At 39.0% G+C, this 26322-nt stretch overlaps 1 protein-coding gene across 1 annotated transcript in view; it reads left to right on the forward strand.

The window, feature by feature from the left end:
• EDARADD (EDAR associated via death domain) overlaps window positions 1-14377 on the forward strand; it is a 100277-nt gene extending 85900 nt beyond the window's left edge. The window contains exon 6 of the mRNA XM_021000419.2: window positions 7618-14377. Within this exon, the coding sequence (XP_020856078.1) occupies window positions 7618-7997 (380 nt within the window). The 3' untranslated portion in view covers window positions 7998-14377. The remainder of the gene's footprint in view (window positions 1-7617) is intronic.
• Window positions 14378-26322: the final 11945 nt, after the last annotated feature.

Raw genomic sequence — 26322 nt, forward strand, 5'->3', positions numbered from 1 at the left:
TCCAAGAAGCAAAACAAGACACAAAACAATTCAAACAATTGGTCAGAACACAGCACTCATTAGCAGCAGTTATAGTGTTAGGGGCCACAGCTTCCAAGTTGATGTCATCTTATAAGAATATTTTGGAAAAGAGGAGAAAACTCACCAGAGCTCCTAAGCCAGTTTCTTCTGGATAATAAAAAAATCATTTTTTATCTCACCAATATGGGTACTCCCTCCAGTGATGCAGATTGCAGCCTATCCATGTTTGCCAGTTCTGTGTCTCTTTTCCCCATGTTCTTCCATAAGCACACCAAACTGGCCTCCTGTTACTAGTTTGGGATTATGATAAGAATGATTCTTTATCACCTTCTAGCTCTCAACGTAGCGACTGCATCTGTTGTATGTGCACACATGACTAGACAGTTAATTTGTCAAAACCATGAAGTGGCATTTAAATAGTTTTGCTATCAACCACATTGGAAACCACACGAAGAAAAGCTGTGTGCTTGCACATCCATAATGAAAAAATAGTTAACTCAACTCTGACACACAGATACATTTCATTTTACAAATCCTTTAGAATTTAAAGTAACATGTATGATAAAGAAACATTTTCTCATCCGTAGACTTTGACCTCTCCAAAGTCCCCAGTATAAAAATGCTAACTACATTTTAAAAATATATGCTAAAGGGTCATTTTCTCATAGACTTTGACTGTCTCCAAAGGCCCCAATATAAAAATGTAGTTAGCTACATTTTTGCTAACCACATCTTTTTTTTAAGTTATCAGATGTCTCAGCTCCAGCCTCAGTTAACCTGGGGAGCATCACTAGGAGTGATTTCAGATCTAATAATTGTGCTTCAGTGCCTCCATAAAGTTCTGGGAAACACCCACGTGGTAATAGTTCTCTAGCAGCCAGAACATGCAAGATAAAAGAGCATCTCACCTGCAAGTAGATCTATTAACTTAATCTGTGATCCACTGCCAACATCCTGATTGCAACCATTTTCTAGGCACAATTAATAATGACCTTTGTGATTTCTGAGTCTTGTTCAAATGCCCAATTAACTGTTAATTGACCAGTATTTTACAGGCTGCAAGCCAAAAAAAAAAAATCTAAATGCAGTCTAATTTTACATTAGATCTTACTAGTTGCTTCTAACTGCATGCATATTTGGTACCTGAATCCCTTATGAAGTGTAAATTTCCACCAAGGTAGCACCTAAAAAAATAATGCATTCAGCAATTTTCTGAATTATGTGAGCACTCAGAAATATCTTCCACTCTCATATAGTTGGTTCAGATTTTTTCTTTTCATTTGAAAAGTAGTACAGGCATGAAAGCTCAAGTCGTAATTCCAAAATGTCATTTAAAGTAATATTCTGAATAATAAAAGATGACTCATTCTTTTTGAAGCAAATTGCCATGCCATTTTGATAGAAGCATGCCCTCTAGAAGGTCTTCCAGGCCCCATTCTACCTGGGAAAGTGCCTGTTAAATTACAGTTCCCTAATACTTGAATAACTGAATTAAGCAAGGACAGAAGTAATATAAATAGGCTCAAGTGTTTCTAGTCAAGATTTGCTGGAGAGAACTTTTTGTGATATTGACCAGAGACCGGCAACTTTATTATTTCATCCTTTTTGTTCTTCTCTTGTGTCTCTCCTTTAAAAAATGACATTTATATGCTGTATACTCTGTGATACTATAATACATTCGCAGGAAGTGTGATTTAGGGATAGAAAGCTGACCTCAGAGTCAGAATGACCCGGTATCAAGGATCACCCCTGACACATACTAGCTATGTCACATAGTTATTTTTTAACCTCTCCATAATCTAGGTTATTCTTCAAGACTGTTAACTGCAGTGAAGGTGTCCACTTGCATTGGTAGAGAGAATTTCCTCACCTGGGAGTTCCCTATGCCAGTGAAATCACAGGTCCTGTTCCTCTCTTTATATGTGTTCATTGTGCCTTTCATTTAAAACTCTATACCCCATGAAAATAGATTGTCATCATGTGTTTTCTAAAATGGAATGAGAGAGTAAGAGATTGAATGGGGGAGAGGAGAGAGAGAGAAAAAGGGAGAGGAGAGAGAGAGAGTGAGAGAGAGAGAGAGACAGAAAGAAACTTTAGTGTTTGAAATATGTCAGGTACTGTGGTAAGCATTGATGATACAAATAAAAGCTAGCAAGATAGTTCCTTACCTGAAGCAGGTTACGATATAATGGGTAGCGAGGGGAGGAAAGATATAACAAGGTCTGTCGTCTCTGGCAATTACAATGGAATTTAGAATTTGTCAGTCTTCTCTCTCTACCCCTGTAATGCAGTGCAGGGTGTCCCAAAAGTCTTCGTTCCATTTTAAACTAGTTTAAGCACCCTGTAGTTTACCTCGCTTCCAAAAAAGACAAAGATTGGAAGTCAGGATCATAAATGTAAGAGCTGTCAAGGACCTCTGAGTTCTTCATGTCCACCGCTGCCCTTATTTCAGATATGAGGAAAATAAGATCCAAAAAGTTCAATAACTTTGCCAGGGTCATACAGCTAGTAAGTATCTGAGATAAGATTCAGAGTCAGCTCTAATTGACTCTTAAGTCCAATGCTTAATACCCTACTGCGCCCTGCTCCTCAAGGTACAGGCATGATATTTCCAGTTTTTAATATTATGAAGATTTCTACCATGCTTAGGTGTATGTACCCCTAGGGGACAATTTGAGCTTGATGTAAAATCTTTTAACAATTCAAATGATGCCACTTGAGCTGGATTTAGATAGACAGATGGCATAGGCAGACTTTCCACATGTAGAAAATTGAAGATATGTCTCTCTCATCTAAATAACAAGCATATAATAGCCCTCATGGTTTACCTACCTAACTGTCCTGGGGCAAGCCACTCAACCATAGGTTAGAGAATTTCTGTAAATCTCTCTCCTTATGATAGATTTGTTGTTTTCTTTGTTTAGTCGCTTTTTGGTCACGTCCAACTATTTGTGACTCTGTTTGGGGTCTTCTTGGCAAAGATACTGGAGTGATTTGCCATTTTCTTCTCCAGCTCATTTTACAGATGAGGAAACTGAGGCAAACAAGGTTAAATGACTTGCCTAGAGTCACACAGCTAATAAGTGTCTGAGGCCGGATTTGAACTCAAGAAGATGAATCTTCTAAACTCCAGGCCCAGAACTCTATTCACTTGTGTCACCTAGCTGCCCTATCATAGATTACCACAATACTATTCTCAATATTCTCTTTCCAGTCCTTCTTTATATTCCCAAATAGTATTCAAACTAGTGTCACAGGTATCAAATCTTCTCAGACTTTTGGCTTGTTATAAGAAATGTCCATCGAAATTCAGTACTTAATAAGGGTTAATTAATTCTCTGCCTAATGTGTGAATTGTGGGACTTATTCTTGCTTTCAACTTCAAAGTTCAAAATGGGGGGGGCACTGGGCCATAGCAAAACTAGATAATGGGGAGGAGACCCTGTTTAGGTGGTTGTTATTATAGAATACGGGTGAGTTTTGAACATTAGTAGCCTCATTCCTTTAATATCAACTTTAAAAAAATTCAAAGAGCACCTACCCCTTTGAATCTAAATCTACCCCTTCAATGAATTCTCTGCTATTTTCCAAAAATACCTCTGTTTATGTATTATTAAGCACCAACACCTTTTCTCTCATCATCATTTTTTCTTTAGGTTCTAATATCTCTTTAAGCAATAATAATGAATTTGTCCTGTTACTTAAGGAAAGTAGAAATCATAATCAACAAACAATTAATGAGTGCCTTTTCTACATGCTAATAAAATTTCACAATTATCCGACATATTAACATTTATTAAAATTGTTGATTGCCTTGGATTTTGTGATTTCTAAATCTCCCCTCCCTCATTATCATTTTTTCCTTTTGCGTTACCCACTCTACCCTTTCATGTGTAACTTTACATGATGGGTTTTTAAAGTATGGCAGGACAAAATGTATCTGGTAGATAAAACATGTTCCACCTCCCACACCCCTCAGAGGGGCTAATTATAGTCTATGACTCTCAGGAGCTGCTTTAAATTCACTGATGCTGCCAGCTCAAGTGAATTCCAATATACTAACTGGTTTGTCAATTTAGTGATTGAAGTGCAAAGAACAAAACAAAGGCAATCACTCTTTTGGCACATCATGCCTTTTTAAACCGAAACTAGTGCATGCTCTCACCAGTGACTTAAAGAAATAAAATTATCTTACAAACTGAAGATTTAAAGCAGTTGTACTAACACATTAATAACTGGATTATTCTTTTCCTTGCTTATTTCTTTTTCTTGAATATAAAAACAAAGGTAGCATAGAATCATACAAGCGCATAACCAGAAGAGATTATTTAAAACTTCTACCCTGTATTCACACAACATTATACATAATCTTGCAATGATGGACATCAATACTAGTTTTAAAGGCTTCTAGAATAAATTTGATAATGCCCCTTATTAGTTCATTCTGACCTTATGTAACTCTCATTGTTGGGAAGTTCTGTCTTACATCTAACCTAAATCTCTTATATTACAGCTGAAGTCTGTGTCTCCTTTCTCTGCCATTCATGAAGATAAGGGTGATCTTCTGTGTATTTATTTCATTTACTTAAAGAAGATTTCTCTCTTTAAGCTACTTAATCTTTGGGTGTTGGTGTTCCTCAGTGTTGTTATTTTCCAATCTTTTAGTCCATTCTGATTAACAGATCTATATATATCAAGTGCCATCACACCATCTACCAATTCTTTCTTAACAGACCTCTTCCCTAGGGGCCCAAGCACTATTCAGACTAGAATTACTTTTACAGATGTCCAATCTTTCCAGAACATTGACCATTATGCAAAATGCCCATCCTTGCAAAATGGTGGAGGAGGTACACATTTTAAATCTGGTCCCTGTCCCTGGGAAAGTTACAGTCGAATCAGGGACGACAAATATTTTATATGAAGTACATATTATCAAGTTAACAGTAATATGAAGTAACACATGATAATGATATGAGAGATAATGTGGCATCGTGAACAGAGTGGGGAGGGTGATTTCAGAACCAGGAAGACCAGTAGATGCAGGTTGTGAATCTTAGCACGTTACCTAACTTTTCAGTACATCCCAGGCAAAGAAGGTGTTGACCTTCATTGGTAGAGAGAGTTTCCTATTCCAATGGAATCATAGATCCAGGCCTTATCTCTGCCACTACATGAGAAGGCAAAGTGCTTTTGTGAGTAGAAGGGAAGCATTAGTAACTTGGAAGTGTCTAGCATGGCTTCAGAGAGGAATCATAAAATATGTCATAAAATATGTCACTCTGAGATACCTATTTCTTTCAGTTAGAGAGGCCAGAACGAGATGTGATATTCACTAAGGGTCCTTGTGGCCCCTACTCACATCGACAAGAGCTAATGCCTTGATAGTCAATCACAATTTTAACCTGACCCAAGCGGAGTCTTTTAGGTGTTTCAGAGCATTGTGGCAGAATTAGCTTCTTTACCCTGGTTACGTGGAGATACCTAAAGTTAGCAGGTATGAATTGCTTGCCAACCACTATCACCAACTAGCTCTATTTTCCTTTATCCTCTCAGTAAGATACTTAAATGTACCTTCAACATAAAAAGCACCCCATATGTGAATGCTGTATTGGGTCAGAAAACTCAAGCTGTGAAGAATTGTGTTTTTATATGGGAGAAGAATCTACAGCTGTTGGGTTTCTTTTTTCCCTTTTTTTCTTTCAGCCTGATTCTCATCCCATGTACATAGCTAAAGTTTTGGCTCAGCTTCAAAGAGAGCCCCGTGGGTGAAGAAAAAACAGAAGGATGATAAATTGGCCATAATTTTTTTAAAATCAGTATTTTGACATTGTCAGTTATCACTCATTTTCAAATATGTGTAGAGGGTGGATTTTCAAGTTTGTGTGTATGTTTTTAAAGAACTCGTTTAAAGGTTTTTCAGTCATTTACACCCTAAAGTACTGTGTTTGGCATTTAAAAGCTGTCAGGCTTGACTTTAAAATTGGAAGGGGGATGGGGCAGGGAGGAGTGGGGCTATGTACATGCCTGGGCTGGTTAGTTCAGATGGGGTAGAGCATGGTGCTAATGAGGGTAACTTTGATATACAGATGGGCAATTTATCTTTCTTCAGAGAAAACCCTTTTGGGAGTTCCTCACTCAGTCCAACTATCTCACAAATGCATGTTACTAGCTATTCTGAAAAAGTTATAAAAGGACTAGGAAAGGGATTCTTCTGCCAGAGTCCTCCTCTGATGCCTAATTGTGCCATGGAAGTTACTCCTGAACCTGGAAGCCTGTGCCAGCAGCGTACAAGATCTGACAGGCAGATCTTACCAAGGCAAAAAAGGCTTTACGTACAGACCCAGCAGCAAACCAACCATACTTCTGTCATCTGAGGACCAGCCTAGCTAAGTTCAAAGAAACTCATTGCCAGGGCGGCCACAAAGAGATGAAGGTTTTTGGCCGCAGAAACTGCCAGCCACCAGCTACCCGTTGACTCATAGAGGACTGGCCATCTCTGTCAAAGAAGGGAGTGTGATCCTTGAAGTTCTTAAGAAGAAAGGGGATTGTAGCTAGTTAAGGGCAAACCCTTCCTCATCATTGGAACAGCAGCTGATCCTCAGCCGTAGCTAGAGGGCCATTTACCTGCATTTGTACTGCCTGAGAGCTAAGAATTGTTTTTACATTTTAAAATATGATAAAATATTACTTAAAGTAAAAACTGTTTTTAGCTCTCACACAGTACAAAAACAGGTGGGTATAGTTTGGCAACCTCATTGTAGAGGAATGTAAATTCCTTGGTATGTAAAAGGAGATACATACAATATACATATGTGTATATATATGTATGTGTGCATATATATCCATGATATCCAATGAGGTATACATCTCTATTATATACATGTACAGAAAACAGTGGCAGCATGGTGTGGTGAATAGAGAGCTGGACTTAGAATAAAGAAGACCTGGGTTCAAGTCCCACTTCTGATACATACTGACAATATGACCTTTAATTTCTCCAGGTCTCACTTTCCTTCTCTATAAAATGAGGGGGATGATGGTCCCTTCTAGCTCTAGAGGAAGTTCCTCCCTAGAGTTCCCTCACATTGAGGAAATCATAAAGCTAGTAAAAAAAAAATTCTGGAAATATTCATTTTTCTTGACTATCGCATGTCATGTTTATTTGAATGCCACTGACAACTCAGAGTATAATGGGATTAAAGCTAGAAGAGACAGCCAGGTGTGTTGAGGCACACCTGTAACTCCTGCTATCAGAGACAGAGTAAGGTTAATGGATCTCTTGAGCTCAGGAATTCTTAGCTGCAGCAAGCCAAGCCAGTAGAGCTTCCATACTAAGTCCAGTGCCAATATGGTGAGCTCCCAAGAATGGGGGGCCACCAGGCTGCCCAAGAAGAGGCAAACCATTATAGATTGGAAATGGAGCAGATCAAAGCTCTCTGGTTGATCCATGTGGAACTAGGCCCATCAGTAGCTCTTGCTGCCATTCCAGCCTGAGCGAGATGGGGAAAACCAGTCTCAAAAAAGGATGCAAAAAACCCACCTAGTTGTAGTTTTCTTGTTGACTTACTGGAACTTACTGTTTCTCCCCTACAGATATAAAGAACAACTCTTGCCAAGAAAGTTGCACATGTTCCTTATGCTCACCCCAGGCCCCCAACATCAGTGACTTGCTCAATGACGAGGACTTGCTAGATGTGATCAGAATAAAGCTGGATCCATGTCACCCAACAGTAAAAAACTGGAGAAATTTTGCAAGCAAATGGGGAATGCACTATGATGAATTGTGTTTTCTGGAACAGAAACAACAGAGTCCTACCTTGGAGTTCCTGCTCCGGAATAGTCACAAAACTGTGGATCAACTGATTGAGCTGTGTAGGCTCTATCATAGAGTTGATGTGGAAAAAGTCTTGCGGAGGTGGGTGGAAGAGGAATGGCCAAAGAGGGGGCATGGAGCCTACCACAATCACTTTTAAACGGTTTCTTCCATTATTCCATTGGTTCTTTGGACATTGAAAACCACTGTAGCTTGGGATGGAGGGAGTACAGCACATTGGTCTCGCTTTTTTTTTAAGTGTTTACTTCAAAAACGATGACATTTGTCTCCCTCTAAGCAGTTTTTGGTTTGGTTTTTGTTGTTGTTATTGTATATGTGTTTGCACATCTGTATTTTGATTTAATGTTTGAATCCAGAACTTCAAGAGGATAAAATAAAGTGGTAGGCAAGCTCATACAGTAGCCAATCCCTATAAGCAAAATGCTTTTTATTTCTTCATAAAATCAGATTATCCATTGACTGTAATGATATAGATTGTAAGAACAATTCCCAGAGCCCAAAGCTGTTGATGACCCAAAAGGAATCACATGCAATGTCTGCCATCAAAAGCCTTGATTTCCATTGCTTGGAGGCCAAACACCATTAAACGATTGCTCCATTTTATTTTCATGTCATTATCATTCATCCATTGTAAGGCGCTATAAAGTCCATTTACTAAGATGTTACTATCATCTTGAGGTTGTCTTCAGTTGACATACCCATCTAGTATAATTGAATAATTGTGCCCTTTCAGGGATCTAAATATAGATGTTATTTGCTCAGCTTTTCCAAGAAAAAATTTATTTTAAAAAATACAACTAAATACTGTAGAGGTTAGAGTAAAGCCTTAGAGCAAGAACCTAGTTCTAGGTATTTGTACTCTAGAAGGAGAGTTTTCCATCAGTGGCCTTCAAAATGCTTTAATATTAGCTATGAGTTATTTTAAATTATTATAAGGCTCACTTTTGCATCTTCCACAGGAGACTGAGTGTTTTTCTAGTGAAAAGTTTTAAGACTCCATTAAGAGGTCAAAATAGATCCATCGACCTCTCATTAAAACATAGCTATCTCTAGCATTTCTTGTACCAGCTAAGACACGCCCCAGCAACACTATAAAAGCACTTAGCTAAGAAGTAAAAACCTCCACAAGTGAGAATGAGAATCCAGGAATCCAACCAAGTTAATTAACGGCTTAGCTCAGAGACTTCTTCAGTGTTCTGGCTTGACGGTTTAGAAAAAAACATAGAAGCTACATTGAGTCTATATAGATGCTATGGGAAGACTGCCCAGTTCCCCAGACTATCGTCTTTTCTTTATTCCTCTGCGGGAATAGATGGCATCACCTCTCACAGAATTACAGAACATTAGAGCTAGAAAGAATCAAGAATGTCGTCTAGTCTCAGAGTTAAAAGGAGCCTGAGAGGTAGCCTAGTCCAACCCCCTTATTTTAGACAAAGAACTTCAGATTTAGTTAAGTGCCTGCATTGCCCATGGGGAGCACAGGCACAATAAGAAGTCAAACCCATTTCCTCTGACTCCTTCCATTGTACCATGCTGCCTCCTACCCCTTCATTTTACAGATTAGGAAATGGAGGCCCCAAAAGGTTAGATCATTTACCCAGGATCACCGAGTGTATTAGGCCCTAAATGCTGTGACTCTCAGTCCAGTGCTTTTCCTAATATACCAAATTATCCTCTCAGCAGGACTGATTAATTAGGCAGTAGTAATGTGTTTTTTGGGGAAAAACAAAAAGTTCATTTTTTGAAGTATTAATATTTGGATCAGCAGGACTGATTAATTAGGCAGTAGTAATGTGTTTTTGGGGAAAAACAAAAAGTTCATTTTTTGAAGTATTAATATTTGGATTTAGTTCTGGGTTTAATATATATTAGGGCAGTTCAATCTGATATCTGATATTCAAGCTCAGTCCAAATTTTATACATACATACATATATATATATGTAAAAATAAATGTCATGAATGAGAATTAGGTACTCAAAGCCCTGAGGCTAACACTTTTTTCTTTTTCTTTTTTTGAAGTACGGTGCCTCTCAACCTCAATAAAGTTTAGAGGCAAACTTGAAATAAAACTATTTGCTAAGCCACCAACACTCTTTTTAGCAATTCCTTAACGATAGTTTTCATTTAGAGCCTGATATTGCTAATTTAATCAACTCCAGCATGGCAAGATGAACTTTAAAATAGAAGAGACAATCCCTAAAATTTCTGATCCATTCTTTATTATGCCCAACTCACTTTCTTCCCTGGTTCGAGTTACTGTAAGATGTGATTGAAACAATTTACAATGTATGTAATTTTAAAATATAGATGCTTAGTAAGTTGTTAAACAGAACCGATAAACTATTTGTTGAATTTATATTGAATGTTGACAATGGAATAGGCACTATGCTGGGCATTTAAGTGAAGGTTCCCCTTTGGGTGCCTGTTTAACCTAAATATGGCTTTCTCATACTTCTACAGTTTATTGAAGGAAAATGTAATTGTAATTGGCATTCATTATAGACCTTGTAAGTATATGAAACTAAAAAGTCAATGATGCATGAAGAGTAACATAGATGCAAGTATGGACCTCACTCACAAGCTACATTCTTATTGCCTCTTATATCCCTTTAGCCTCCTTAAGGTATTGGGTTTTTAGAATATAGACCATCTTCAACACACTTCCATCCCCTTTGTAAAATGCCCTTCCCTGCTGCATGGGCACAGGAATTCCCCTTCCCTCTCCACTATCACAGGAGATTTCCTTCCCCTTTTTCCTCACTGCTGTAGACTCCATACTGCCTTAGACTCCCATTTAGTTAACGCCATTTCCAGGTTCTTACTTTGTTCTGGTGGCCATATCTGTAGCATATCCCTATCCTAGATTTTCAGCCACTGACATTCCAAAACCCATATTGCCATCCCTCAGGCCTCCCTAAATCCAACCTTGCTGAAGCCACCATCATAGACAGGGAGCTGTGGGAGCCCCAGACCCTAATATCCAGCAGATGTAAAGAGGTTGAATCTCTGCTGTCTTGTAAGGGCATCAAGTGGAAATAAGGGGAGTCTGTGTGGTTCATTTTCTCCATAGAAATACTGCCAGTGCATTGTTAGGTATGATACAAATAGTACAGTAGTATTAGTATAATACTCTTCTTTAGGTGCATTATAGGTAATTGTGAACTAACATGGGAATCCACCATATGGGACATCATTTCCCTGGGAAAATGTGTTCAGTCCCAAACAGTCCACTTAACGAATGAATTTTTGTAACATACACAGCCCTTTTATGAGTTGGGTATGGCCTGTATTAAGTCATTTTATAGACACATCATGAAGTGATCTAGATTACCTTTCCTTTCTTAAGTTAAGCCAGAAACCTTAACTGAGTTAAACAGGATGTAGACCAAAAATCGTCCTTATCTTTTCATTTAAGAATTCAAGAGAATCCCACTAAAACCTAAGTGAGATATGAACCACAGAACACAACCCACACATTTGCATCATGTTTTCCAAAGTAGGTAGATACTTGCCACTAACAACTTCTACTATTACATCTTCCATTTGCTTATTTTATCAGCATGGTTATAAAATTTAAAAGTTCTTGTTGTTTTCCTGCCCATAGCAAATGTAGAAGTTGACATCTGTTTACCACTATATTAATTTTTTTCTGCCCATTTGTTCTAAAATCTGGCATACTCTGATCCTTGTGAGATAATGTTGACTATATTAGCTAAAGACAGAAATTAAACACATGCACTTATCAAAAGTCTATTGCCACAAGGCAATTAAATGTAGGGTGAGTTTTGCATATGTAGATCCATGAAATAAAAAAGTAGTTTGAGCCTGAAAATAAATGTAGGCAAGTCAGATATGTATGCTAATCTAAAACTACTTAATAATAATTCTTTACATTAGGTAATCACTACAATATCATAAATATGCTTGGGGAGGTTCTATGGACTAGGAGAAACTCAGGCAAAGAGAAAGTGCAGTGAAGAAGAGGATGAGAAGGTAGGAAATAACTTCGTAGTAAATTAATCAAATTATTTCTCATTTTTAAAGTCTAATACAAGCCTGATAGCTTCATTCTAATGCTGTCCTCAGGGTCCATGAAGGGTGGGCACTTTATCAACTAAATTGCCTTGGTATTAAGTCCTTTTGGTTCTTTGGTAAGTTAAGCTCCTTGAATATGGCCCATAACAGATACTTCTCATACCAAATTTTCATTTGTAGGGTTCTATAATGAGATTCAATGTCAGTAATATGTGGCACATTTTGTAAATACATAGTAAGCAGCTTGCCTTCTGATTGACTGGAATGTATTGCTTCTTGGTTAATTTAGGAATTTCAAAAGTCGTTTGTCATTTAGATTTATGTTATGCCTAGGGAAAAGGAAGGAGAAGACATGTCTGATTATTATTCCCCTTCTGTCCCTAAAAAAGGAGGGAGACTATGGCGAAGTGCACTTTAAGACTGTACATTTTATGGTGTACAAATTCCCTCTCCCCCTGCTTGTTTTACCAAAGAACATTAGATTGGTATATCTCGTGTGAACAAATAGAAATGGTGAGTCGAAGGTAGCAATGAACAGCTGATAGTTAAGCTTTTTTAATGTTAAGATAATAATGAATTTTGATGTCATACTGCCCTCTCCTGGAATTTAAAAGCTATGGAATTAGAAGTGTTTCTGAAATGCTGCTAATTAAGCTCTGTAGTGATCACAGATTTAGAGCCGGAAGGGGCCTTAGAGATCATGTGGCCCAACTCCCTTAATTTACAGAAAAGGCAACTTACCCATACAGGTTCAGTAACTTATCCATGAGGCTACCACCAACAGCCACCTTGTACTTATGTACTTGACTGCTTTCTCTAATTCTTACAGGTACCACTCATAGAACTACTAGAATACCTCTGTAATGCCCCCATAAAATAAAAAGAAGGGAGGTATCCACATTTTACAAATGGAGCAATAGAGTTTAAGTGCATTGCTGAGCATCTCATAATTGCTAAGTTCATAGTGGCTAAGTTCTGGTCCCCCAAACCTGAGGAATATGTCTAGTATCACTAGGTCACCCTACCTTTCTTAGTATCAACATGTCGAAGTACCCAATGGCCACTGATAATAGGACCTTCATTCTGGGTCTTATTCCATTAAAGTTTCTCCCATGTAGATCCTGGACTTTCCATCTTTGGCATTTCTTCTTCCAGGTAAATGAAACTTATTTTGATACAATTCACACAATTAAATGGTGCAAAGGCCAAGGGTAACTTTTCACATCAAAAGGTAATAAGTGTGGATCAGTAGCACTAACCTCTCTGACCTGTCTTTAGGATGTAATTCAAAAATGTGATTTTTTTTACATTTATATATGCTATTAATAGCTTACACATAGCCAACTCTTCTGCTTACCCTTCTGTCTAGAAGAGTAAGGCATGCTTTTATAAAGTTTTTACTAAAAGCTACCATCTCTGTTAAAAAGAGTATTTCACATCTGCTAGGCTACTTTCTTCTTCCGGATCTCCTTCTCCTTAGTTCTCCTTCTTACTGATCTTAGTGATATGCACTTGAAATTTTTCTCTGGTTTTAAGCATCAGTATCTTTTATATATGCACTATAGCCTCCTTCCTTGCTGGTGTTTTACTGTCTATTTGCTTAGCTTATGAATGCAGATAGGATTTGTTGAACTTTTCATTTAACAAAGGGTCATATTTAATAAACAGTCATATGGCTTCATAACATCATAACTTTTCCCCCCATTTTTGTAATCGGAACACACATACACACATGTATCAAAATCTTAGAAACCACCTTTCAAGTATATTCCATGGATGCCAGCTTAGTTAATTCTGTCTGTGACTCCACCTTTTAAACCACATACAGCTGTTGGCAAATTGGGTACGGGTGCATCTCATTCCTGCTATGTTCCTGTGTTTAGAGTAATGTTGCCAGATTTTGTACTGAATGTCCTTAGGCTGCTCTGAGTGCTCCTAGCTGAAACTGAATGGCTCTGGTGATGAAATCAGCCCCAGCAGGACAGATCCATTTTTTCTGCTTTCTCATGTGCACATGGCAAAAGCCAATAGACCTTTTCACTATTGTTCATGATTTCTGCCCTACTGGCCTTAGTTGGATCCAAGAAAACAGAATCTAGATGTGGAAATGCACATCCTACTATCAAAGACCAGAGTTTTTACCAACTATTTTAGTGATTTGAAAGGAGACTGTCTGTCTCAACTTCCTACACTAAGCTAGGTTTTCTTTCTTTTATCATCTTGTAAAAGAAAAAAATATTGCAACTGATGAAAAATAGTTTATTCCTTTTAACTTGACAAGTACCCTCTGAGACTCCATGGAGTTTATTTCTCCAGTGATTAAGGAAGATTTCAGCTTCCAAACCATGAGGGCTCTTTGTGGTATTCTCCTGTTGGGGTCTTGGTACTATACTTTTTGATTTGTGTTGCATATGAGGCTTCATCATGGATCTCCTTTGTTATTTTGTATTTTTCTTGCAAATAAAGGCTTTTTAAAAAACCAATCTACATGGTGATTGATGCTATCATAGCTTAAGTAAAGGTCAACTACCAGCACCTAATAGGACTGTAGTTTTCCCCCACCTACATACAGGGAAACTTTTCCATTACACTTTTCAGGGCACAGAAGGGTGAAATGTGACTAACAGGAAGGGAACTTGCCCACTTGTCAGAGCTCCTGCTTCCTCTGCATTTCCCCTCCTACCTCTGCAGAGGGAGCTGCTTTAGAGGATCACAGGATTTATATCTGGAAGGAAGCCCAAAGATCATCCAAGTCACTTCTCCTTTTACACATAAAGAAACTGAGGCCAAGTGGGATTGAGACTAGCCCAAGGTCACTAACATTTATCAGTCACGCAGGTAGCAGTCAGTCAACCAACTTACCTTTATTGTGTCAGGCACTGTGCTACGTCCTGGGGAAGAAAACCTGAGAGTCCTTGTGCTCAAGGAGCTTATACTCTTCCAGGGGTATATTTCATGGTCATAGCAAAATGTAGTCTATATGCAAAATAAATGCAGAGTTATGATGGGGTGAGGAGGGAGAGACTGACAACTAGGGGAAATCAGGAGAGATCTCTTAAAGAAGGTGGCAGTTGAGATGAACCTTGAAGGGAATTGGGAGTTGAGAGAGAGAGAGGTGAAGAAGAAAAGTCTTCAAAGATTGGGATCAGCCTATGTAAAGGCATGAGGGTAGGGAATGGAATTCCATGGACTGAGCAAGTAGGCCAGTTTGCTGGAATGTAGAGTTTATAAGGGAGAGTCACTGTGTAGTCAGCCTCAAAAGATGAGCTGGATCCTACAAAAGGCAGTAAATGCCCAACACAGAAGTTTGGATTTTGTGCTGAAGACGATGAGAAGCAAGGGAAGCTTTCTGAGCAGAGGAATGTTGTAGTGAGACCTGTTCTTAAGGAATATCTATTTGGCAGTTGTGTAGAGGAAGGTGAAAGGTGAAAGACTGGATGTTGGGAGACCGATTAGGTGTGTAGCCCAGGTAAAACCTCTTATCCCAATTCCTACTCCCAATGACAAGTGCAATTCCCGGAGCTTGACTAGCTACATCTTTCCCCTCAGGAATTTAGGGGTACCCCTGAGAAGTCAGGGCGATTCTCTAATGCCATCATCTCGATTCCCCCACCAAATTGTCAATTGAAAATCATTTCATTAGCCAACCTTAAAATAGTTTTTAGAAAAATATATGTACTAAAACGGTACAATAAAAACAGTTAATACAAAATTGAGAAGCCCAAAAGCTTTCAAGTGTCTCCTCTGGTCAGAGAAGAAGAGAGGAAAGGAGATCTAGCCAAGACTGAAGCTAAGGCCCTCTATACCCCACCTTCCTCTCCACCCAGTTCATGGGAGGGTATAGGGGGTATAGGAGGTTCAGCCAGTATGCCAAGTATGCTTCAATTTCTGGAATTCAATCACTTCTCAACTTGCTTGATAATTTATAAATAATCCCTGGGACAAGTTTCCTAAGCCCCTATCCAAACATTTGTGACACAGTGGATTTTTTCTGGAGTCAGGAAGATTCATCTTCGTGAGTTCAAATCTAGCTTTGGATGCTAGCTGTGTGACCCTGGGCAAGTGTAACTCTGCTTCGGTTTCCTCATCTATAAAATGAACTGGAGAAAGGAAATGGCAAATCACTCCATTATCTTTGCCAAGTAAACCCCAAATGGCATCACAAAGAGTTAGACATGGCTGAAAAATGACTCAGCAACAACAATCCAAACGTGATTCTTGTGCAAAGTCAAAAGCCTTTTAGTGCTCAGTTCAAGGCCCATGCACATTTGATTAATTGAGGTATGTTCTCACCTAGTTAAGATAGCAAGGAAGCAGTGGAGTGGTGTGGTTGGGACCCCTTCCTTTCAAGTAACTATTTCAATAATTCTGATAACTGATAAGAGCTTTAACTATGGCTGAACTATGGTAGCAGTAGAGAAAAGGGACCCAATTGATTCCAAATCCATCATTTTCTGCTACCGTTTACTTCTTCAAGACTGTCCTGGGAAAGAAAACCAGAGAAGCTAGAGTGAGACTAAGGCAAGAGATTCAGTAGAAGGAGCAAAGGAGAGTATCTACTAGGCTTTGGGAAGGGGATGTCCAGCTTCAGAAAAGAATGGAGATGCCTAAGGCTTCTTTGGGACAGATCTGGACACTAGTTTATCCCAAATATACAGTCTGACTTCCATGTTCGTTTTTATAGGGACAGTTCAGAGACTAAAATGTCATAGAGTCCCTCTTTGGCCCTACTCTCCCCAACTCCTGTTGACATCAAGTAAAATGTTTTCCTTAGCTAAAGACAGTCCTATTTCCTGTCTGTTGTATAGCATTTCTATGCAATGACTCCTGTAGCCTTCTATGGCTGCCCAAGGTTCACAACTCTTCACTTTCCTGTATGAAAAGTAAGAATAGGGGAAGCTAAGGAGGAGCTGAAATGAAAATTAGAATGGGGGTGGGGGCGAGGAACAAGGGTAATGGTTGTGGTAACTAGACTATTGTGAATTGCGGGAAATCCTGGAGGGCCTAGGAAGTCTTATTCCCCCACCCCCAAAAAAAGAAGGGTTATAAATTACTGGGAAATATAAGCTGTGTTCAAATAAATAAGGAGTTTTTCATTGAAAAAGTTGGGATTTGAGAAGATATCATCAAGCAATTCACCTCACCTGAATTGCATTGTTCTTACATACTCTTAGGCCTAAAGAAACAAGTAATAGAGAAATGATCCATATTGTCTATTTTAAAATATTATTACATAAGAAGACTAGAGAGTGCTTCTCCAATGATATCATCTTTTTCTGATATATTGACTTTAATATAGACTCCAAAAGAAATTGGATAGAGTATTATACCCCTTAGGAAGAAAAAAATTTAGATAAAAAACACTGGAGAGGGTGGAGCCAAAATGGCAGGATGAATGCACTGACTTGCTTGAGCTCTCCCCCAAACCCCTCCAAATAAATACCTGTAATAAATGGCTCTAAACAAATTCTAAAGCAGCAGAACCCACAAAAAGACAGAGTAAAACAAATTTCCAGCCCAAGACAGCCTGGATGGTTGATCGGAAAGGCATATCGTGCAGTGCAGTGAGAGGAGCGCAGTTTGGTGTGGGGGCACGCAGGCCACAGCGAACCTGGAGCAGGCCTCAGAGGAATGAATCACAGGCAGCCATGGCGGTTTCCTGACTCCTCAGTCCACCAACAGCCAAAGACAACTTAGAAGGTCAGTGGGACAAGTCTGTTTTTTCGGTGAGAGAATAGCTAGGTCAGAGCCAGTTCCAGAGCACCGGCGCCGGGGTGATGGCTGTGTCCTGAGTTTCCAGCCCACAGACTGAGGGGGAAGCAAGTGGCTGATCAGAGGGGTACTGCAGGGATCTCTTTGCCAGCGCTGAGGTAGGAATCTCTTGCTTTGCCCATGCTTGGATCTGGGTCACAGTTCTGGGTGGCGGTCCTAGGGTGAGGAGGAGTGCTGGTGCAGTGGAGCTTGTAGTGGCAGTGGAGAAGAAACCCACCTCACAGTTCCAAGAGAGAAAAGACTGCTTGTGGCTGGTCACTCAAAGACCAGAGCACAGGCCAGGAAAAGAGTAAACACCTTGACCCTTATCATGCCACCTTGGAAGAACTGAAAATTTACAGGTCCCTAGAAGTATCTCTGAAAACAGCTATAGAAAACCCCTGAACCTTGGGACAGTACATTCTCCACATTGGAAGCAGACTTTTACCTTAACAAAGAGTTTAAAACTCAAGTAGTTGGCTGGGATCATAAACAAGCCTCGCAAAAAGAGTCAGACTATATTATCTTACTTTGGTGACAAAGAATATCAAAACGTACAACCAGAAGAAGACAACAAAGTCAAAGCTCCCACATGCAAAGCCTCCAAGAAAAATATGAATCAGTCCCAGGCCATGGGAAGAGCTCAAGAGGGATTTTGAGAAGCAAATAAGAGAAGTAGAGGAAAAACTGGGAAGAGAAATGAAAGTGATGCAAGAAAATCATGAAAAACAAGTCAACAGCTTGCTAAAGGAGACCCAAAAAATACTGAAAAAATAACACCTTAAAAAATCACCTAACCCAAATGGCAAAAGAGGTCCAAAAAGCCAATGAGGAGAAGAATGCCCTAAAAAGAAAAATTGGCCAAATGGAAAAGGAAGTCCAAAAGATTACTGAAGAAAATACTTCCTTAAAAATTAGAATAGAGCAATTGGAAGATAGTGACTTTATGAGAAATCACAACACAGTAGAACAAATCCAAAAGAATGAAAAATTAGAAAACAATGTGAAATATCTCATTGGAAAAACAACTGACCTGGAAAATAGATCCAGGAGAGAGAATTTAAAAATTATTGGACTATCTGAAAGCCATGATCAAAAAAAGAGCCTAGACATCATCTTTCAAGAAATTATCAAGGAAAACTGCCCTGATATTTTAGAACCAGAGGGCAAAATAGAAATTGAAAGAATCCACTGATCTCCCCCTGAAAGAGATCCCCAAAGGAAAACTCCTAGGAATATTGTAGCCAAATTCCAGAGTTCCCAGGTCAAGGAGAAAATATTGCAAGCAGCCAGAAAGAAACAATTCAAGTATGTGGAAACACAATCAGGATAACACAAGATTTAGCAGCTTCTACATTAAGGGACCAGAGAGCTTGGAATATAATATTCCGGAGGGCAAAGGAGATAGGATTACAACCAAGAATCACCTACCCAGCAAAACTGAGTATAATCCTTCAGGGGAAAAAATGGTCATTCAGTGAAATAGAGGACTTTCAAGCATTCTTGATGAAAAGACCAGAGCTGAAAGAAAATTTGACTTTCAAATACAAGACTCAAGTGGAACATGAAGAGGTAAACAGGAAAGAGAAATTATAAGAGACTTATTAAGGCTGAACTGTTTACATTCCTGCATGGAAAGATGATATTTATAACTCATGAGACCTTTGTCAGTATTAGAGTAGTGGGAGGGGAAAAAATTATGTGGATAGATAGATAGATAGATAGATAGATAGATAGATAGATAGATAGATAGATAGATAGATAGAGGGCACAGGGTGAGTTGAAGATGAAGGGGTGATATCTGGAGAATAAAATTAAGGGGTGAGAGAGGATTATACTAGGAGAAGAGAAAGGGAGAGGTAGAATGGGGTACATTATCTTGCACAAAACAGACAAGAAAAGGTTCTTACAGTGGAGGGGAAACGGGAAGACGAGAAAGAATGAATGAATCTTATTCTCATAGGATTTGGCTTAAGGAGGGAATAACATACACACTCAATTGGGTATGGAAATCTGTCTTACCCTACAGGAAAATAGGGGAGGAAGGGGACAAGAGAGCAGGGGGATGATAGAGAGAAGGGCAGATTGGGAAAGGGGTAATCAGAAGGAAGTACTTCTGAGGAGGGACAGGGTCAAAAGAAAGAATAGAATAAATGGGGGGGCAGGATAGGATTAAGGGAAATAGAGTTAGTTTTTCACAACATGTCTACTATGGAAGTGTTTTGCATAACTGCACATGTATGGCCTGTATTGACTTGCTTGCCTTTTTAATGAGGGTGGGTGGGGTGGGAGGAAGGGAGAAAATTTGGAACCCAAAGTTTTAAAAACACATGTTTAAAAAAAATGTTTCCACATGCAACTGGGAAATAAGAAATACAGGAAATGAGGTACAGAAATCTATCCTGCCCTACAGGAAAATAGAAGGGGAAGGGGATAAGAGAAAGCAGGGGGCGGGGGGAAGAGATAGAAGGGAGGGCAGACTAGGGGAAGGAGTATTCAGAATGCATGCCATCTTAGGGTGGGGGGAGGGGCGAGATGGGGTGAAAATTTGGAATTCAAAATCTTGTGGAAGTAAATGTTGAAAACTAAAAATAAATAAATGTGCATTTGAAAAAGAAAGAAAAAACACTGGAAATCGAGCAGGGTAATACAGTTATGCAATATAGAAGCCAGTTTTACCAAATAAAGTAGAACACGAAGATTGAGAAGAGATGGAAATAACAATAGTAGCTCACATTCCTCTGGCCCTTTACCATTTGCAAAAAACTTTCATGTACATTACCTCATTAAGCTCCCCAAAACCTGAGATTTGCAGTACAGATATCATCTTATTTTACTAATGAGAAAATTGAGGCTCAGGTAAGCTAAGTGATGTTTGTAGAGTCAATGAAAGTCAGTTAGTGCAAAGTGTAAAGGAACTGGCTTAGGAATGCATTGGATGAATTATACAAAGCAGAAATTTCAGCTTTCAAATTTATTGTGCTGAGGCTAGGAGTGTGCAGGTAAAATTTTAACAACTGGCTTTATGAAAAAATATACACGTGACACACTTTTAAAAGTTAATCTGCATCACTAACATTTCTCCCATTATTTTTATTAAATCTAAACAATCAAAAAAGTAATAAATCAAGCCTTGGCTTATAGTGTTTACAGATTTCCAAGGTGTAAATGCTCTCACTGAAGATTTAACAGTCAGCTTTCTCCAGCTGGTACAAGCTGGTTCCAACATACTGCTGGCTGAGGCTAATATTGATATTGCTTATATCCTCTGAATTTGCACCATCTGGATAGTGAGGGGAAGTACCCAGTACTGTCATAGATAGCAAAAGGAAGCCACCTATAAATATTTTCGATGGGTTTCTTGACCAGCATGGCTCATTGAAAATAGGTGGGTGGTGATGTTAATGGCTGATTGTTTTGTAGGATAATAATAACAGCATTTCACAACTAAAGAGCTATTAAAGAGCCCTTTAAGGTTTTCAAGGTGCTTAATCTTTACCACCTTCTTCCCCCATTTTACAGATAAGAAACTGAGGCTCAGAGCAGTTAAGACTCACCTTAAGTCACACAGCTTATAAGTGTCTGAGACAAGTTAGTTCTCTAACCATTATTCCACACTGCCTCTCAAAACATAAGGAACTGTATTTAGGGTTGTTGTGAAATCAAATAAGATAACCTATGTAAATCACTGCAAAACTTTAAGCACTAAATCAGTGCTAGCTATAATAACTATTACTCTTCATGCCTGGGGCAAGATTCTTGGAAGAGGAAAAAGAATTTAGGGTTATGTTTTAAATGATAAGAAAGAGAAGATGTCAATATATTTAAAGGGAATGGTTGTACTTCCTACTGTTGTAAGGTACTTCTTCTTGGATTAAATATGGGTTGCCATTTTAGATCCACCCCACGTTAGTGAGCTAAAACCTGAGCTACATCTCTCGTTGAAGGAAAATTGGGGGGGGGTGTTGGAGGAGAGTGGTCTTGGAAGCATATTTCATGTTTTCATTCAAGTCATAAATTGTAGCCCATAATTGTGGCCAGAGCCTAACTGCATTTCCCAAACTCCATCCAAGTCAAACAAAACACCTGTGGCCAGAAGCAAGTATCTGTTCAGATCTTTGAAGAATCTATTTTTACTTCCTTTCATGGAAACAAAAAATCCTTTTACACCATATCCAACAGAAAACTACATAATGGACAGTGGCTTAATGGTGTTGGCAAGAACAATAAAGGAAGCTTTAGACAAGCTGGTAACCAAGTAGAGGGGCTGTGTTTTGCTCCAAGCTAACATTTGAAATTCTATTTGTTTCCCTAAGCTGGGGTTTCATTGGGAAGCTGCCAAGGGCTTGGAGACCAGTCTTACCAACTATTCCCTTATTCCTCTCCTTCCACCAGCTACCCCTAACCACAAGCCACCAACTCATTGTCCACAGCAGCTCTTTGTTTTGTCTTCTGGTCCCATCATACTCCATCTATTAATGCCATACAAGCTGCTGCTAGCCTGGGTGAGTGGGATACAAATTATTTCCAGTCTCCCTAGCCTACCCCTCTCATACCCTAGGCTAATCATGAATGACGTATGTAATGCTTTACAGTTTATGGGGTACTTTCCTCATAACAGTCCTGTGGGGTGGGTGATACAAGCATTAATAGCCCCCTTTTTACAGATGAGGAAACTGAGTCTCTGAGGAATTAAATGTCCTTCCCATGATCACACAACTAATAAGAATCTTAGGATCTGAGCTCAGGTCTCCTAACTCACAACAAATCTTTGAGGCAGATAGTTCAAATAATACCTTTTCTATTTTATAAAAAGAGTAAATTGAGTCTCAGAAAGGTTAAGTGGTTTGTCTTAGCATCACTCAGCTAATAAACGTAAGGCCCACAACCTGATGTCTTCTTTCTTCTAATTCCAGTGTTCTCTGCTCCTTGATATAAGGCACTTCTGGTATTCTTACTAAGATTGTTGCAGAGGTCAGTGACAATAGTTTATTTTCTTCTTAATGTGCGATGTGGCTCTTATAACCAGGCTAACTCAGAGCAAAGGACTATTAGGTGGCACAGTGGTTAGAATGTTGGGCCTTGAGTCAGGAAGACTCATCTTCCCGAGTGCAAGTCTGGCCTCAGACACTTATTAGCTTTGTGACCCTGGGCAAGTAACTTACCATTTTTGCCTTAGTTTTCTCATCTGTAAAATGAGCTGGAGAAGGAAATGGCAAACCACTACATTATCTTTGCCAAGAAAATCCCAGATGAGGTCACAAAGAGTTAGACACAACTGAAAAATGACTCAACGACAACAAATCAGTGCAAAGAAGTTCTTTAAAAGGTTGGCCACCAGGTGATAATTTCGTCGTTGCTGTTGCCTACATCAACTCAGGAATTATATAAAAACATTTTTATAAAGAAGTGTGGGGTTATGCAAGGGTCACAGGTAGGCAACATTTAAGAACCACTAAATTTACTAAATAGAAAATATTTTATGTGATCAAATATAAAATAAGTTATTTGTAAACCTCAAAGCATTTTATGTAAATGTTGGCCACTAATATTATTACTATTATTTACCCATACGTGTATATATTCTCTCCCTGACAGAATGTAAGCCCATTGAGGGCAGAAACTGCTTCAGTTTTGTTTTTGTACCCCCAGAACTTATCACAATGCCTGACATATAATGGAGGTTTAATAAATACCTGTTGACTAACAGATTATTTTCACTATCATATGACATATATTATATAATATAATAATATATAATATAATTAATATAATAATTATATATTATATAATATGTAATAATATTATAAGGACTGGAGATTTAGTAGGGAGTCAGGCATCAATTTCTCTACTTAAGTGGACGGTCTTTTTTTTTTTTTGGCTAGCCAATGGAGTTAAGTGACTTGCTCAGGGTCACATAACTACTAAGTGTCAAGTGTTTGAGGCTGGATTTGAACTCAGGTCCTCCTGACTCCAGGGCCAGTGCTATCAATAAGAAGAAAGTTCCCATAAACAACAAAATATTTACAGCAGCACTTTTTGTGATGGCTAAAAATTGGAAACAAAGTAGATGCCCATTAATTGGTCTTCTTTGAGGTATACTCCCACTAATGGAGTCTCTGGTTCAAAGGTTATGGATATTTTAGTCATTTAATCGGCATAATTCCAAATTGCTTTCCAAAATATTTGTACTATTTCACAACTCCACCAATCAGGATATACCTTAAAAATAACAAAAACAAAAACTCTCGGTGATCTTCTAACACCTTCCCAGGTTACCCAGAACAGACACTGTGAACAATCTTTTTGCAGAGTTACTGTGGCTGAAAAATTCATTATCCCGCAGCCAACTTGATAATGAGTCTCTGAACTTAGCTAGACTGGTCCTCAAATGACAGACATGATGCAGTAGGCAGGCTTCTACTTGAAGCCTTTCCAACATGGCAGAACCTGCCAAGGTTTGTGCTTTGCTGGCAGCATATAAGTGCTCAGGTCATCTTCATACCACGATGAGCCATCAAAGGAGGACTTTGGAGATGTTCCATTGTGAGTGAAGATACCCAAGTAGCTGTACCCCCATCCAATGATGTGGTCAGTTCCAACAGAATGTGCTGGTCTCCATATCAGTGGAACTTTGCCAAATAACCCAGTTGAGTAAACACAACCCAGGAAAGGGGTTAGGGGGGACAGAGAGAGTCCATGATCCAGACAAAAAGCAAGACTTAAAATCTTCAGGCACTCCAAACAGGTAGTGTAGTGATGGGAAACCACGGCATTTTAAGGTTGGCATGGGAGAAGGAGCTGGAAGAAGAGGAAAGGGAATATGGTTCCTTTGGAGGTATGGAGGGGAGTGCCAACCAAACTTCTATATTGATGTGTGGAATGAAGCCAATCGTTTTGCTAGGCTTGCAATGTATCTTTGGCAAGGTGCTCAGTTAATAATGCCAAGAAATGAAGAACCTAAAGAACCAAAAGATCTGAAATATTTGGACATGCTCTCTTCCTTCCAACATTTCTTACTTTTTACTTGGTTTAGATAGCTACTAAGGATTCTTCCAGCTCCAAAGCTATGAGCCTTACCCTGTCCCCCACAATTCACTGACCATGGGCCCACCAGAATAGGGAAATACATCTGTACCTCCCTCAGTTTTACTTGTATTTGCTTAGCACTCCAGTGTGAGGCTGTGTAAACAAATCAGTGACTGTGTGTACATATTCAGAGCTTAATCCTGCTTGCCACGATGTCTATGCATTATAGCAGTTAGTGATGGTGGTGGTTGTCCTTCATATTTGAAGAAGACCAAAATGACATCACTATTTTGGGGTCAACATATAGTGTGTCTGGCTGTAGCTGATAATACCAATAGGGGTTCAGAAGGTTCTACCACAGGTCAGGCACAAATAGCCCATATGAACGTGGCTGTCTCTAAATATCCCTGAATGTCTAAAGGTCTCTACATTTGTACATCTCGTGTTTCTTTTGAGCTACTGCAATTCTGCTTTGCTCAGAGAGCACAATGCCTTCTTTGATGTGGGCATGCCAGGCTAGGCAGTCCTGTGCCAGCATCAACCATGTCTAACAATCGATAACAAAAAAGTTCTTCAGAGACACCTTGAGAATATCCTTGTATCACTTCTGACCTCTGTGTGAGCGCTTGCCTTGTGTGAGTTCTCCTGCAGTCGAATTTGAGTAATTGGCAGTTTAGGTAGAGAAAGGACCTCAGTATCCAGTACCTTATCTTGTCCGGTGATCTTCAAGATTCAAATGGAAACAATTCCTTCTCCTGGCATAGCACTGGTGGACTGTCCCGGTTTTTCTTCAGAGTCTCCCAAATACTGAATTAGCTGTGGTAATGCATGCATCAGTCTCATCATCTATGTGGACATCCCAGGAAAGTATATTGCCAAATTAAGTGAACTTCTCCACAGCATTCAAAACCTCCCCAGTTGTTGTAACCAATGGTTCCCTGTATGGATGGTGCAATGCTAGCTGATGGAGAAGTTCTGTTTTCTAAATGTTTATTGTTCAGAATGGTAAGGCCTCAATGTCCTTTATGTCTTCAAAAAGTCTTCATAAAATTCACTACCAGACATAACATCTATGATGGATGAGTCAGTCCACTTGCTCCTCACAGGGCAGAATATATCAGCTAGACAGATGGTTCAAAAATACAGCCCCTTAGAGGACATGATACCTCTGCTGAATGGATGGCTTAATTAGATTTGCATATCCCAGGACAAAGCTCAGCTGCAGCTGTCTCTGAGATACTTCTGTGCTCTTTCAGAAAGAAAAGATACCCTTAACCTAGGATTGGCAGATGCCTTTCCAATTCTGCTCTCTCCCACCTCAACTCATAGCTTTGAGCTACCACTCACTCCCTGGGGCAAATTGCATAATCTCTTTATTCCTCAGTTTTCTCATCTATAAAATGAGGGAAATAATACCTACTTTCTTTCCCTGACATTCATTATGGAAAGCAAATGTAATAAAGTAAGAGTACTTTGTGAGCTATATATAGTACAGTACATAGATGTCAGCTATTATTATTAGACAAATGTAATGCTATTATTCTTATATTATTATTAAAACAATGGTTCATTATGGAAAGGACTAATAAAAATCTGAAGCCTAGTGAAAATGAGTTGCCTTGGTCCTAACAACTCTGCTCAGAATAGC

Source organism: Phascolarctos cinereus, unplaced genomic scaffold, assembly GCF_003287225.1.
Source record: "Phascolarctos cinereus isolate Bilbo 61053 unplaced genomic scaffold, phaCin_HiC Scaffold_5;HRSCAF=322, whole genome shotgun sequence".
Taxonomy (NCBI): domain Eukaryota; kingdom Metazoa; phylum Chordata; class Mammalia; order Diprotodontia; family Phascolarctidae; genus Phascolarctos; species Phascolarctos cinereus.